Source organism: Vulpes lagopus, chromosome 22 (genome assembly GCF_018345385.1).
Source record: "Vulpes lagopus strain Blue_001 chromosome 22, ASM1834538v1, whole genome shotgun sequence".
In the NCBI taxonomy this organism is placed as follows: Eukaryota; Metazoa; Chordata; class Mammalia; order Carnivora; family Canidae; genus Vulpes; species Vulpes lagopus.
The window spans coordinates 6,563,937-6,579,514 of record NC_054845.1 but is presented as its reverse complement, the minus strand read 5'-3'; the positions used below and the strand labels follow the sequence as shown (position 1 = coordinate 6,579,514).

At 39.5% G+C, this 15,578-nt stretch overlaps 1 protein-coding gene across 5 annotated transcripts in view; it reads left to right on the top strand.

Moving 5' to 3' along the window:
* The window catches only part of ANKRD44 (ankyrin repeat domain 44), a 367,287-nt gene that overhangs the window by 278,588 nt on the left and 73,121 nt on the right, over window positions 1-15,578 (top strand). For all 5 annotated transcript variants that reach the window (XM_041737073.1, XM_041737070.1, XM_041737071.1 and 2 more), the window contains 4 exons: window positions 529-730; window positions 4,729-4,816; window positions 5,867-5,984; window positions 7,533-7,749. In XM_041737073.1, coding sequence (XP_041593007.1) covers window positions 529-730; window positions 4,729-4,816; window positions 5,867-5,984; window positions 7,533-7,749 — 625 coding nt within the window. The remainder of the gene's footprint in view (window positions 1-528; window positions 731-4,728; window positions 4,817-5,866; window positions 5,985-7,532; window positions 7,750-15,578) is intronic.

The window sequence follows — 15,578 nt, the reverse complement described above, 5'->3', positions numbered from 1 at the left end:
CTCCAAATGAAATTAAGAAACTTGCCCAGGGTCCCATGCTTAGAAATTAAAATATTGGACTGTAACAGGTCTGTAGGCTTCTGATGAATTACCAAGTTCACTTTGTTTTTAGTGATTTTTTTTCCTTCTGTGTTTAACAGAAAAGTCTCCCCCCAAATATTCTGATTGTGTCAGTATGTTCAGGACTGGACTGATAGATAGAAGATTCCTTTTTATTTCATAAAGATTTTATTTATTTATTCATGAGAGACACAGAGAGACAGAAATAGGGAGAAGAGGGAGAAATAGGCTCCTCACAGGGAGTCTGAAAATGGACTCAATCCCGAGACCCCAGGATCACCGGCTGAGCTGAAGTCAGATGCTCAACTGCTGAGCCACCCAGGCATCCCTAAGATAGAAGATTCTATTAATTCATCCACTGTTGGTCTGTATTAGATTATTAGATTGATCTTGGAGGCTCAGCCCTCATGTGGGCTGTTGTGGGATTTGAGGTAAGCGAGCATTTGACTCATTGGTTTCTTCTTTCAGGCCTACAATGGGCACCATCAAGCCGTGGAAGTCCTCCTGCAGTCGCTGGTGGACCTGGACATCAGGGATGAGAAAGGCCGCACGGCTCTGGACCTGGCTGCCTTTAAGGGACACACAGAATGTGTGGAAGCACTTATCAACCAGGGCGCATCCATCTTTGTGAAAGACAATGTAACCAAAAGAACCCCACTTCATGCCTCAGGTGGGTCTTTTCAAGAGTCTGGTTACAAGTCTAAGTAAAAGGATGGCAGCATTTTCTTTCATCCCAACTTTTAAAGTATCAATTTTCTTTCTATATCAGATATGCCTCCACTCTTCCAAAATGCCTTTGGCCTACGATCCACTTGAAGATGATTGGTGTTCTATGGCCACAAAGGCTCTGGCCTTCTTCTTCTTCTTTCTTCTTCTTTCTTCTTCTTTCTTCTTCTTTCTTCTTCTTCTTCTTCTTCTTCTTCTTCTTCTTCTTCTCTTTTTTTTTTTCTGGCCTTCTTTTAGAGCAGTTTTAGGTTCACAGCAAAATTGAGAGGAAAGTACAGAGATTTTTCTGTGTACTTCCTCTCTCTCTCTCTCTCTTTCTCTCTCTCTCTCTCTCTCTCACACACACACACACACACACACACACATCCATAGCCTTTCCCTTTATCAGTATCCCTCATCAGAGTGTTACATTTATTACGATTGATAAACCTCCATTGACCCATTGATAATCATCAAAAGTCCATAGTTTACGTTAGGGTCCATTCTTGGTGCTGTCCATTCTAATGAATTTGGACAAATGTATAATGACATGTATCCAGCATGTTAGTATCATACAAAGTATGATTTAAATTCTGCCCCAAATATTCTCTGCATTGTATCTTGCCTTCTTAACTCAGGAGAGAGTTCAGAACTTTGCCCATTAGCTGTCACAAAACTTGCTAAAGAGGAGGCAAGGTGTAATGTGATCTTCAGATGCGTAACAGAGACAAAATCACACAGCATTTTAAAGCATAAAATTAATGATTTTTCACAGCTATTTTATCAAAAGTGTCATTAGACAGCAATCTAATTAGCACATCATACTCCCAGTCTAAGGGATGCTTAGCTTTTGCTTTGATTCCTGAGCCATCAGGTGTAAAAATAAAGACTCTTAAAAAGTATATGTTTATATCAAAAAGTACGTTATTTGCCTTCTCTGGGACTTTTCTCAATATACGTAAAATAGAATCCTCTCAAGACATTCCTGGATGCATACACAGATATAGAGGAAATGTGGAAGACTCTCTGGCTCAGCTAAGGCATAAATTTCTTTGGAGTCAGGATTTCAATGATATCAGCCTTCGATCAGGATAGTAGAGGAATAACTATCTCATTCAGACCATGAAATAATGGGTGGATTGAGGAATCGAAGGTGTAAAGACAGTTTTCCAAAAAGACTTTCTGATTCTTGTTACTTCGAAAAATGTCAGATCTTGTGAAACTATTTCCACGTATATCCTTGAATTTCCAAACCACTTATATTATATTTCCAAGGCAATATAAAGATTGAAAAAACATGGTGTTGCCTAATTATCTGGAAATGATTTTCCTGGAGAAAAACTTTAGCCATGAGGTCAGTAATGTTCAGTGTGGTTGAATTATAAATTCTCATTTCGTACCACGCTTAGTGTTTATGGTATTCTTCATATTATTATCAAGTATCATTGTAAAGTTCGGTGTTCCGGGCATTCTTGGTATTATTATAAAGTTCAAATTTAGTTTAAAGATTAGCTGTCTTTTATTTTATTTTTATTTTTATTTTTTTGATTAGCTGTCTATTAGTGTGGTAAGCATGCTGTGTTACGTACCATGTACAGTATGTCCTGACAATTACAAAAGGCCTATTTAGATTGTGAACAATTGTCCTTGTAAACAGGTACACAATGAAGGATAATCATTGTCACTCATGTGCCACTGTGATCAAGGTTGTGGTCCAACGGAGCCCCCTGGTGGTCAAGATGACTCTCTCCTTTTGGATTTCCCTCGGGTCATTCATTAAAGAGCTGCAGGCTGTCATTTGACTCTATTCTCCACAAAATGTCTGCTGTGCAGAAGCTTCAGCTTGTGCTTCCACAATCTTTTCCAATTCGAGAGGCCAGTTTTGGGGGTTTTTTTCTTCAAATCCTGGGAGTACTGTGAGGGGGCAGGAGCCAGGTTGGATATTAGAGGTTTTGGCACAGATAGTTGCGATGACAGTTGTGGCCTTTGAGCAACATGAAAAATAGCTGTCTGTCACTCACAGCCAGGGAGAGGCTGAGCTAGTCTGAGACAAAGCTAGAGTTGGCCGGGAACAGCGTAAGGAGATGTTAGCATCTTTCTGCTAGAAGGCAACTGAGGAAAACGTGTATGGGAAGCCAATGAGAATTCTAGTTTTGCTACACTTTTATAATAGAGGGGAATTATGATTACCTGAAGGCCGTGAGCCGCTGCACACCACCCCACACCTGCCAAAAACAAAAAAACAAAGCACCACTGTAGAAATGGGTTTGTTCTCCAGCGTACTTAGATGGTTTTATTCTTTTTCTGTGTAGCCAAAAGTCAAACATCTTTAGAACTATTATGATTATGAGTATTTAAAGAATGTTGTCAATATTCTAATTGACATAGAAAGAAGAATGAATGAAAATACCCCAGACCTGCTCTTTCACAACCCCATTGTCTGTAGTATTTAGCTGTCAGTCCTCTGCTAATCATTTTCTTTTAAGCGTACATTAAATTCTTGCATATTTTACCAGTGGCAATAGATTAATGTAATTTTTAAAACAACAGAAAAATAAAAACAACAGGAACAGCAGTATATTGCCTGTATTGCAGTCTACAAAATTTCCTCCTGAGATACATAAATGGAACATTGCTGAATGAGCTGAGTGCAATGGTCTACAAAACATGGGCATTATTCCTGTAGTTAATTTGAGTTGTGTTGATGAATGTGAGCTCATTCCAATATGCATTGTCCCTGAAAAATATGTCGTTAAATTAGCCTTCTCTCACGACTGGCGTGCAATAAAAAGAACTGTAAAACACAGCTTTTAGAAGAACCTTTATCAACCGAACATAGCTGCATCTATTCCCTTCTCTCTCCACAGCCATAAGGAGGGGAAAGCAATGTGGTTTATGGTGTCCTCGTTGTTCAGAAAGGAGAAGGTCACATTTGGAATTTTAAACGTATTTGTTCACATTCTGCTCCCTCAGCAGAAAGCTATGTTTTTTTTTGTAAGGCTATGGATTCCATTCAGCAAGCTGGAGGAGAATACCTTAGCCCAGCAGATGATCAGCCGGGGAGGCTTGCTTCCCAAAGAAGCCTCTTGCCTGGTGTGCACCGGGCCACGACCTTGTGTTTCGCCCCAGCTGGTCAAGGCCAACAGTAGGGCCGGCTTTCCTGCCCATGAGCAGCCCCCACTAGGGCCAGAAGGGGCAAGGCAACACAGAGGCCCAAGAGTTTGGGAAGGTAGCAGCTGCAGGAGACCCTGCAGGGTGGAGAAGCTGGGCTGTGGTTTGAGGACTCCTGGCAGAGTTGTCCTGTAGCCGCAGGCCATACATCTGTGAGTTTCCTGGGAGCTGTCAGTCTAGGAGCAATCAGCTGAGGGCTCACCTACACCTTTCTGGTGTGAGGTTTTGCTTTAAGTCACCGCTAATCAATCAGAACCATTGCTCTAATGTCTACCTCCAAATGTAAAGTGACTGGGAGAAACAAAGGCAGGACCAATTAGCATCTCCCTTCCACATCTCCTCCCATCCTATTCTGCTCCCCTGTTTCCCCTCCTTGCCCTTCTTCCTTCTTTATAAAAAGGGTAGGAGGCAGGCTGGACTCAGGGTTATATAGAATTGGGTGACTCTCTTAGAGGAACACAAAGAACAGCTGAACATTTCGGAGAGGTTATCAGTCCCATACAAGAAGGTAAGAAAGGACATCATTTTTAAGGAACAAACTCCCAGTATAGGAACCAGGAAAAAGCTAGATGAGGACCAAAGTGCCATGATGGGAAGAAAGGGGAAGATGAATTGATTAGTAATGGAAACACTAGGGTATGATGTGCCCAGCAGCAAGCAGGAACTGGAAACCTGGGGATATCTGTCAGCAGCAATTGAAAACCACTGATTTGAAATCCAAATAAATTTCACTTTGGAGGGATACGTGTGGTGCTGGTCTGTTAAAAGGATGTCCATTCTTTTCTTTTTCAGTAATTAATGGTCACACACTGTGTTTACGGCTATTACTAGAAATTGCAGACAACCCAGAAGCGATTGACGTGAAAGATGCCAAAGGACAGTAAGTGTTCTTAAACCTGGCCTGGGGTTGTTGGCATTTCAATCACAACAGGTAAATCAGTTAATTTTGCTCAATAGCTAGGAGGGCTGACTGCTGAATTCTAGTTTGGAGTATATATTTGAGTGAAATTCATAGTTGAGAGCCCTAGAATAATGAGGGGGTTCTGTGCTAGAGTATATATATATATATATATATATCCAAGAAAAGTATGGGAAGGGCTGTATCTTGATGAAAAAGAGCCAACATTTTATGTCTGTGGCCATGAGTCCTGGCCTTTCTTTAATTTGTTTCTTGTTTGTATCCATTTTTACCCTCTTCTGAAGCTGCTGCATTCCCTTTTTTAACATTAATAATGACCGGAGGGCAGACCTCAAGAGGTTATCTGAATCATAAAAAAAAAATTCCTTCATATTTTTATAATTTCTGAGGGTGTTTTTCCAAAGTATTTCCATTTATTAGCCCATTCCCCCACCTAATCTTCTCTTGCAAATAGGAAATGCAGAGCAAAAACAAAGTACTAGTGACTCACCCTCGATATGAATTAGCACCAGAGTTACAACTAGAACCTCCCCTCCTGGATCCCAACACTCTATTTTTTCCTCCAGACTTGTCAGACTTTTCTTCCAGGCAATGAAGCTTTGATCAAATAAAATCTTGAACAGAAGTTCAACGTAGAAAACTATACAAGTAGAGCTGCAATGATAGTAGCAAGAGGGCCTCCTACATAAACACACTGCCTACTCAGTGATTATTTGGTGACTGCTACACAGTTTTGAAGGTGATGGGATTAACAGGAACATTTGAGAATCCCCCTGTCCCACCTATATTGCTCATTCCGCTGACACCATTCCACATGGCCTTTAGAGACCAGAGATGGATGCAGCCTGTTCCATGCAAGCAACCTGGGACACTCAGAAAATCAAGCAATTGTTAAGAGGAGACTCAAGAAAGAGAGAAAAGAGAGGTGTCCTCCTTCTGGAAGTGATGGGGTTTTCATTTGTTTGTTTTCCCCAAACTTCATCAAAAAGCCTAATTTATTTCTCTGCCTAGGACCCCCCTGATGCTTGCTGTAGCATATGGACACATTGATGCTGTTTCATTGTTACTTGAAAAGGAAGCTAATGTAGATGCCGTTGACATCATGGGCTGTACAGCTTTACACAGAGGGGTATGTACATCTTCCTCAACTACAGTGAAGCAATTTTGTATTGAGCTTGTTTCCTCTTTCCACCCCCATGTGAATTTTTAGTAATAAGATTGTTTCCTAAGATAACTAATTAATCTCAGTTGAAAAGAAATTACAGGGGAGTCTGGCTGACTCAGTTGGTAGAGCATGCAACTCTTGATCTCAGGGTCATGAGTTGGACCCCACATTGAGTACAGAAATTATGAAAGAAGGAAAAGAAAAGAAAGAAAAGAAAAGAAAAGAAAAGAAAAGAAAGGAAAGGAAAGGAAAGGAAAGGAAAGGAAAGGAAAGGAAAGGAAAGGAAAGGAAAGGAAAGGAAAGGAAGAAAGAAAGAAAGAAAGAAAGAAAGAAAGAAAGAAAGAAAGAAAGAAAGAAAGAACAAGCTAGCTTTTGCAAAGGTAAAATAATAACAGGTACTCTTAGGTCCTGCCTTTCAGATTTCATGGTAGATTAGGATAATAGGTACATGAACACCTGCTGTTGGTAGAATTGGTTGTGTTTTGTGATTATATGCACATCATAGAAAATTTACAAAAAAAGAAAGTTTTAAGGCTCAAAGAAGAAAATCACGATCCCCAGTAATCTTACCTCCTGGAGATAACTGCTTTTTGGCATAGGTATCACCAATATTTTTGCTGCGTATGGATTTATTTTGAATTTTAAAAAGAGGATATGGAAGATGCTATTTGGAACCTGCTTTTTTTCTCTAAGTAGATCAAGGACCTTTTTCCATGTCACTAAGTATTTTTCTCCTCCATTATTTTAATCCCCCATTGTGTGGAAGAGGTATACTTTATTCCAATGATTACTTAGCTTTCAGTAGCCATGCTATTTCTAATTGTTTTTTATTACAAATGTTGCCCAATCAACACCTGAAATATGTATCCTGCTGAAATATGTTTTCTGTGGACAATTCTTCATACACATCTGCTGAAATTTTTTTAAAGGATGTCAGATAAACTAAATGAAACAAAAACAGAAATCATAAAATGGTTATTTGGGGATGGTGCTGAACACTATGATAAATGAAAAGAACTCTAAGCAGTGAATATCATAATCATAGTTCTCTTTTTCTAATACTTCCTGTGGGTGGTGCCACAGGCTGGGAGCCTTAACACATCTCATTAGGCCTCACGACAACCTGTGAGTCATTATTACTGTTACCACTTACAGCTGGATAAACCGAGGCACAGAGAGGCAGATCTGTCTGCATTTTACGAGTGTGAGCCAAGATTTAATTTGCACCTTCCTGATTCTAAAGCTGGTATTTTCCACTCTATCATGATACCTTTTAAGTTAATGTCTTGAGAGTCAAGAGATGTTTCAAAAATGTTGGTGTTCACAGACTTCTCAGTCATGAATCTTGCTGGGGTTGTCAGCCCGGCTCCTCAGAAGCAGGGCAGAGTCAGCTTCCCTTAAAGCCCAGGCGTGTGTCCACTTACTCCGAGACTAGCTCACTTAGCCACTGCTTTGCTTCCCCATCTCTGCCCTTCTGAGATGTGTCTTGTGTTTTTAATTGCAATGCATCAGATTATGACAGGCCATGAGGAATGTGTGCAAATGCTGCTGGAACAAGAAGTATCGATTCTCTGTAAAGATTCCAGAGGGAGGACACCCTTGCACTACGCAGCTGCACGGGGCCACGCCACATGGCTGAGCGAGCTGCTCCAAATGGCACTTTCCGAGGAGGACTGCTCTTTCAAAGACAACCAAGGCTACACACCACTGCACTGGGCTTGTTACAATGGTGAGTTGATTGTCATTTCACTGATTCCAGTAGATTTCCTGCCCCATACCACTGTGGTCTCGGTGGAGGTGAGAACATAGTGTTAAGTTGTAAACCACGGTCTCTAACCTTTCTGCATCTAAGGTACCCACCTCTCCACCCCCCCCCTTTTTTTAGCTTTTCCCTTTATTAGCTCCATGATGCCCTAAGGCAGTAAAAATACACTTTCCTCCTTTTTGTTAATCACTAACATCTAACTCCAAATCAGAAGCTCTGATGAACTGAAAGAACTAGTTTTAATCAAGGTTCCTGGCTTACCTGAGTAAACCAAAGATCCTACGAGGAATTAAAATAATACAACTAAAAACAAACAAAAAATATGATGTAATTATGTGTCACAATTGACTATTAGTTGATGGGTGATTTCTTGTGTTGGCATTTCTTTTTCTGTCTTATATCCCCTATTTATTTAGTTGCACTTGTTATTTGGGAGATTTTAAATTTTTCGTTTCACTGAGTTGAGTAAAAAAGAAAATGCATACTAATTGTAACATATCAAAAATGCTGAAGTGCCTAAAGTAAAATTGTCTCCATTTCCAAATATACTTTCTGATGTAATTTGGTATGTATCTTTCATAATTTTCCTGTGAGAATAATAAATAAATACAAATTGCATGTGCATCTATTTTTGAAAACTAGAATTGGATAAGAAATATTATATAACTTTCTTTTTTTGTTACTGTTTAAGTTTCTGTTGCAGATATTCTTACAAGTCAGTATATATTAATATACACTGATCTTTTTAATAATTTGTGTATTTTGTAGCTATAGAGCTACAGAGATGATAGCTACATAGCTATGTAAATGTACACTGCGTATACCAGAATTTATTCCTTATTCATACCAGGTCCTGTTGATGAACAGTCAGATTGGTTTCAGGTTGTTTCCTTTTAAAGACACTGCTGCAGTGTGTTGTTCATATTAGTCCCTTAACTTCTGTCAGATAAGTTTCCAAAAGTGAAATTATTGATGAGGGCATGTATATTTTTTAATTTTAGTGAGTTATACCATATTACTTTACCAAGAGAGTATAAAAATTCATTATTCCATCAGACGTGTATATAAAACTTACTATTTTCTTAAGCCTTTGGCAGCCCAAGACAATACCATCTTTTTGTGTGTATGTCACTTTGAAGGGCAAGAAACAGGTGTCTCATTATTTCAATTTGTGTTTCTCTGATAGTGTATTTATTTTTATGTATTAGCATTTCCTTTTCCTCTCCTGGACATGCATTTTTCATCTGTTGCCCATTTTTCCTATTGAGTTATTTATCATTTCTCATATGCTTTAGAAGTACCTTGTCTTAGAAATAGGAATCCTCCATTTGTTATGTGTGCTTCAGGTGTTTTCTTTCTGTCTCTCATTTGTTTTTGTTCCTTGTTTATGATATTTTTTTTCCGTGCAGAGATTTTGAACTTTCATTAGTTGACTCTATCAAAAAAAACTTTTTTTATTGCATGTAGATTTTCAGTCTTGCTTGAGACAGTCTTTACCCCCTCAGTTTAGGTGGATAATTTCCCATATATTTCCTACTCGGTGCTAAGTAATATTTCTATAATTTTATTTTTCCATTTTCAATTCTTCTATTAGAATTTTCACTCAGAAACTATGGTTATTAGGACTAGCAAGGTTTTTGAGTGCTCTAATATATTGCTGTCAGACCTTCTTTTATAATCCTTTTTTCAGTGAGAGCCAAGTTTTCTACTTGTTTGACTTGGTTATGCTCCTTCCCTGCCATTGGCAGATTGTGATTTTTTTTTCTACCTACTAAGGGATGAGAACCCCCAAACCCCCATCTGAGCCAAGCTGTGAGAGTCCTCTGGCACTAGAAAACCTACAGGAAGGGGAAGACACAATAAGGGTGCTGATTACAGACCACATCCTCTCCCCTGGAGTGAGGGGGGAGCTGGTGGGTCTCTCTGTTCTTAGGCCTCTCCAGATGCAAGCCTGGGAGGAGGATCAATCCTTGCCTGACCAATCACCCTTCAGTGCAGTCTTCTGGATCCAGGATTCAAGTTCAGTCTTCCCGATTCCCCCCGCAATGAGCACTTTGAATATTGAAAGTTGTGCAAGCGTCCCCAGTCCTCCCTACACAGATCTTAGGTTGGGATTCATATAGTCTCCAAGGAACGGTAGGTGGAGATGCTCCCCTAAGCTAGGTCCTTTGTGGGAGATTCATTGTAAAGAGAAGTTGAAGCATCTGGGACTATTTGAGTGAGGGCTAGTTGTAGTTGGAAAGCTAAACAATATAGCTTGAATAAGCTTAGGGGATTTTATATTCCTTACTTCATATGCTTCTCTATCCTCCTAAAAGTAGTTTCACCTTTTCTCTCTATAGGTGCAAGAAGGGTTTGACTTGTATTTCAAAGCTTAAAATGATCCAATCTACATAATTCTGGGATAGATCATAAGAGGATGCTAAATTAGCACTAAATTCAGCAACAAGAAGTTCAGAACAATAGTCTGTATTCCAAAGCCAAATGGCATTGCCTTCTTGCTCTAAATATTGCGCATTGTCTCACAAACCATGTTTAGGTCCTTTATCAACTGAAAACTTCATCATCCTGTAACCTAGGTAGGGCAGGCATTACTAGTCTGATTTTTTACCTGTGGGAAACTGAGGCTCACGGATCCCAAGTGGGTTGCCTAAATCACAAGTAAGCTGACAGGACTGGGGCCTTAACTCAAATTCAGTCGATTTACAAACTATTGTCATTTTGTTGAAAATAATTCCTCACATTAATTCATCTACTTTTCTTTTTTTTAATTCATCTACTTATTTAAAAAAAATCCATATCGGGTACATACTATTTGCCAGGAACTGGTCTTGGTGCCATTTTATTTTTTTTTTTATAAATTAATTTTTATTGGTGTTCAATTTACCAACATAGAGAAAAACACCCAGTGCTCATCCCGTCAAGTGTCCACCTCAGTGCCCCTCACCCATTCCCCCTCACCCCCCGCCCTCCTCCCCTTCCACCACCCCTAGTTCGTTTCCCAGAGTTAGGAGTCTCTCATGTTCTGTCTCCCTTCCTGATATTTCCCACACATTTCTTTTCCCTTCCTTTATATTCCCTTTCACTATTATTTATATTCCCCAAATGAATGAGACCATACACTGTTTGTCCTTCTCCGATTGACTTACTTCACTCAGCATAATACCCTCCAGTTCCATCCACGTTGAAGCAAATGGTGGGTATTTGTCGTTTCTAATGGCTGAGTAATATTCCATTGTATACATAAACCACATCCTCTTTATCCATTCATCTTTTGATGGACACCGAGGCTCCTTCCACAGTTTGGCTATTGTGGACATTGCTGCTATAAACATCAGGGTGCAGGTGTCCTGGCGTTTCATTGCATCTGAATCTTTGGGGTAAATCCCCAACAGTGCAATTGCTGGGTCGTAGGGCAGGTCTATTTTTAACTCTTTGAGGAACCTCCACACAGTTTTCCAGAGTGGCTGCACCAGTTCACATTCCCACCAACAGTGTAAGAGGGTTCCCTTTTCTCCGCATCCTCTCCAACATTTGTTGTTTCCTGCCTTGTTAATTTTCCCCATTCTCACTGGTGTGAGGTGGTATCTCATTGTGGTTTTGATTTGTATTTCCCTGATGGCAAGTGATGTCAAGTGATGCAGAGCATTTTCTCATGTGCATGTTGGCCATGTCCATGTCTTCCTCTGTGAGATTTCTCTTCATGTCTTTTGCCCATTTCATGATTGGATTGTTTGTTTCTTTGGTGTTGAGTTTAATAAGTTCTTTATAGATTTTGGAAACTAGCCCTTTATCTGATATATAATTTGCAAATATCTTCTCCCATTCTGTAGGTTGTCTTTTAGTTTTGTTGATTGTATCGCTTGCTGTGCAAAAGCTTCTTATCTTGATGAAGTCCCAATAGTTCATTTTTGCTTTTGTTTCTTTTGCCTTTGTGGATGTATCTTGCAAGAAGTAACTGTGGCCGAGTTCAAAAAGGGTGTTGCCTGTGTTCTCTTCTATGATTTTGATGGAATCTTGTCTCACATTTAGATCTCTCATCCATTTTGAGTTTATCTTTGTGTATGGTGAAAGAGAATGGTCCATTTTCATTCTTCTGCATGTGGATGTCCAATTTTCCCAACACCATTTATTGAAGAGACTGTCTTTCTTCCAATGGATAGTCTTTCCTGCTTTGTCCAATATTAGTTGACCATACATTTCAGGGTCCACTTCTGGGTTCTCTATTCTGTTCCATTGATCTGTGTGTCTGTTTTTCTGCCAGTACCGCACTGTCTTGATGACCACAGCTTTGTAGTACAGCCTGAAATCTGGCATTGTGATGCCCCCAGCTATGGTTTTCTTTTTTAAAATTCCCCTGGCTATTTGGGGTCTTTTCTGATTCCACACAAATCTTAAAATAATTTGTTCCAACTCTCTGAAGAAAGTCCATGGTATTTTGATAGGGATTGCATTAAACGTGTAAATTGCCCTGGGTAACATTGACATTTTTACAATATTAATTCTGCCAATCCATGAGCATGGAATATTTTTCCATCTCTTTGTGTCTTCCTCAATTTCTTTCAGAAGTGTTCTATAGTTTTTAGGGTGTAGATCCTTTACCTCTTTGGTTAGGTTTATTCCTAGGTATCTTATGATTTTGGGTGCAATTGTAAATGGGATTGACTCCTTAATTTCTCTTTCTTCAGTCTCATTGTTAGTGTATAGAAATGCCATTGATTTCTGGGCATTTATTTTGTATCCTGCCACGCTACCAAATTGCTGTATGAGTTCTAGCAATCTTGGGGTGGAGGCTTTTGGGTTTTCTAAGTAGAGTATCATGTCATTGGCGAAGAGGGAGAGTTTGACTTCTTTGCCAATTTGAATGCCTTTAATGTCTTTTTGTTGTCTGATTGCTGAGGCAAGGACTTCCAGAACTATGTTGAATAGCAGTGGTGAGAGTGGACATCCCTGTCTTGTTCCTGATCTTAGGGGAAAGGCTCCCAGTGCTTCCCCATTGAGAATGATATTTGCTGTGGGCTTTTCGTAGCTGGCTTTTAAGATGTCGAGGAAAGTTCCCTCTATCCCAACACTCTGAAGAGTTTTGATCAGGAATGGATGCTGTATTTTGTCAAATGCTTTCTCTGCATCTAATGAGAGGATCATCTGGTTCTTGGTTTTTCTCTTGCTGATATGATGAATCACATTGATGGTTTTACGAGTGTTGAACCAGCCTTGTGTCCCGGGGATAAATCCTACTTGGTCATGGTGAATAATTTTCTTAATGTGTTGTTGGATCCTATTGGCTAGTATCTTGTTGAGAATTTTTGCATCCATGTTCATCCAGGGATATTGGTCTGTAATTCTCCTTTTTGGTGGGGTCTTTGTCTGGTTTCGGAATTAAGGTGATGCTGGCCTCATAGAACGAATTTGGAAGTACTCCATCTCTTTCTATCTTTCCAAACAACTTTAGTAGAATAGGTATGATTTCTTCTTTAAACGTTTGATAGAATTCCCCTGGGAAGCCATCTGGCCCTGGACTTTTGTGTCTTGGGAGGTTTTTGATGACTGCTTCAATTTCCTCCCTGGTCATTGGCATGTTCAGGTTTTCTATTTCTTCCTGCTCCAGTTTTGGTAGTTTGTGGCTTTCCAGGAATGTGTCCATTTCTTCTAGATTTCCTAATTTATTGGCGTACAGCTGTTCATAATATGTTTTTAAAATCGTTTGTATTTCCTTGGTGTTGGTAGTGATCTCTCCTTTCTCATTCATGATTTTATTAATTTGAGTCTTCTCTCTCTTCTTTTTAATAAGGTTGGCTAATGGTTTATCTATCTTATTAATAATTATTTCAAAGAACCAACTCCTGGTTCTGTTGATCTGTTCCACATTTCTTTTGGTCTTGATTTCATTTAGTTCTGCTCGAATTTTAATTAGCTGTCTTCTTCTGCTGGGGGTGGGGTCCATTTGCTGCTTTTTCTCTAGTTCCTTTATGTGTAAGGTTAGCTTTTGTATTTGAGTTCTTTCCAGTTTTTGAATGGATGCTTGTATTGCGATGTATTTCCCCCTCAGGACTGCTTTTGCTGCGTCCCAAAGATTTTGAACGGTTCTATCTTCATTCTCATTAGTTTCCATGAATCTTTTTAATTCTTCCTTAATTTCCTGGTTGACCTTTTCATCTTTTAGCAGGATGGTCCTTAACCTCCACGTGTTTGTGGTCCTTCCAAACTTCTTGTTGTGATTAAGTTCTAATTTCAAGGCATTATGGTCTGAGAATATACAGGGGACTATCCCGATCTTTTGGTATCGGTTCAGACCCGATTTGTGACCCAGTATATGGTCTATTCTGGAGAAAGTTCCATGTGCACTTGAGAAGAATGTGTATTCAGTTGAGTTTGGATGTAAAGTTCTGTAGATATCTGTGAAATCCATCTGGTCCAGTGTATCATTTAAAGCTCTCGTTTCTTTGGATATGTTGTGCTTAGAAGACCTATCTAGGGTATAAAGAGCTAGATTGAAGTCACCAAGTATAAGTGTATTATTATCAAAGTATTTCTTCAGTTTGGTTATTAATTGGTTTAAATATTTGGCAGCTCCCACATTCGGGGCATATATATTGAGGATTGTTAAGTCCTCTTGTTGGATAGATCCTTTGAGTATGAGATAGTGTCCCTCTTCATCTCTCACTATAGTCTTCGGGGTAAATTTTAATTTATCTGATATGAGGATGGCTACCCCTGCTTTCTTTTGAGGACCATTTGAATGGTAAATGGTTCTCCAACCTTTTGTTTTCAGGTTGTAGGTGTCCTTCTGTCTAAAATGAGTCTCTTGTAGACAGCAAATAGATGGGTCCTGCTCTTTTATCCAGTCTGAAACCCTGCGCCTTTTGATGGGGTCATTAAGCCCATTCACGTTCAGAGTTACTATTGACAGATATGAGTTTAGTGTCATCATGATATCTATTCAGTCCTTGTTTTTGTGGATTGTTCCACTGAACTTCTTCTTAAAGGGGAATTTTAAGAGTCCCCCTTAAAATTTCTTGCAGAGCTGGTTTGGAGGTTACATATTCTTTCAGTTCCTGCCTGTCTTGGAAGCTCTTTATCTCTCCTTCCATTTTGAATGAGAGCCTTGCTGGATAAAGTATTCTTGGTTGCATGTTCTTCCCATTTAGGACCCTGAATATATCCTGCCAGCCCTTTCTGGCCTGCCAGGTCTCTGTGGAGAGGTCTGCTGTTACCCTAATATTCCTCCCCATAAAAGTCAGGGACTTTTTTTCTCTTGCTGCTTTAAGGATCTTCTCCTTATCTTTGGAATTTGCAAGCTTCACTATTAAATGTCGAGGTGTTGAACGGTTTTTATTGATTTTAGGGGGGGATCTCTCTATTTCCTGGATCTGAATGCCTATTTCCCTTCCCAGATTCGGAAAGTTTTCAGCTAGTATTTGTTCAAATACATATTCTGGCCCTCTGGCCCTTTCCGCGCCCTCAGGAACCCCAATTAAACGTAGGTTTTTCTTCCTCAGGCTGTCATTTATTTCCCTTAATCTATCCTCATGATCTTTTAATTGCCTGTCTCTTTTTTCTTCAGTTTCCCTCTTTGCCATCAACTTGTCTTCTATGTCACTCACTGATTCTTCCACCTCGTTAAGCCTCATCGTTAGGACTTCTAGCTTGGATTGCATCTCATTTAATTGATTTTTAATTTCTGCCTGATTGGATCTAAATTCTGCAGTCATGAAGTCTCTTGAGTCCTTTATGGTTTTTTCTAGAGCCACCAGTAGCTGTATAATAGTGCTTCTGAATTGGCTTTCTGACAT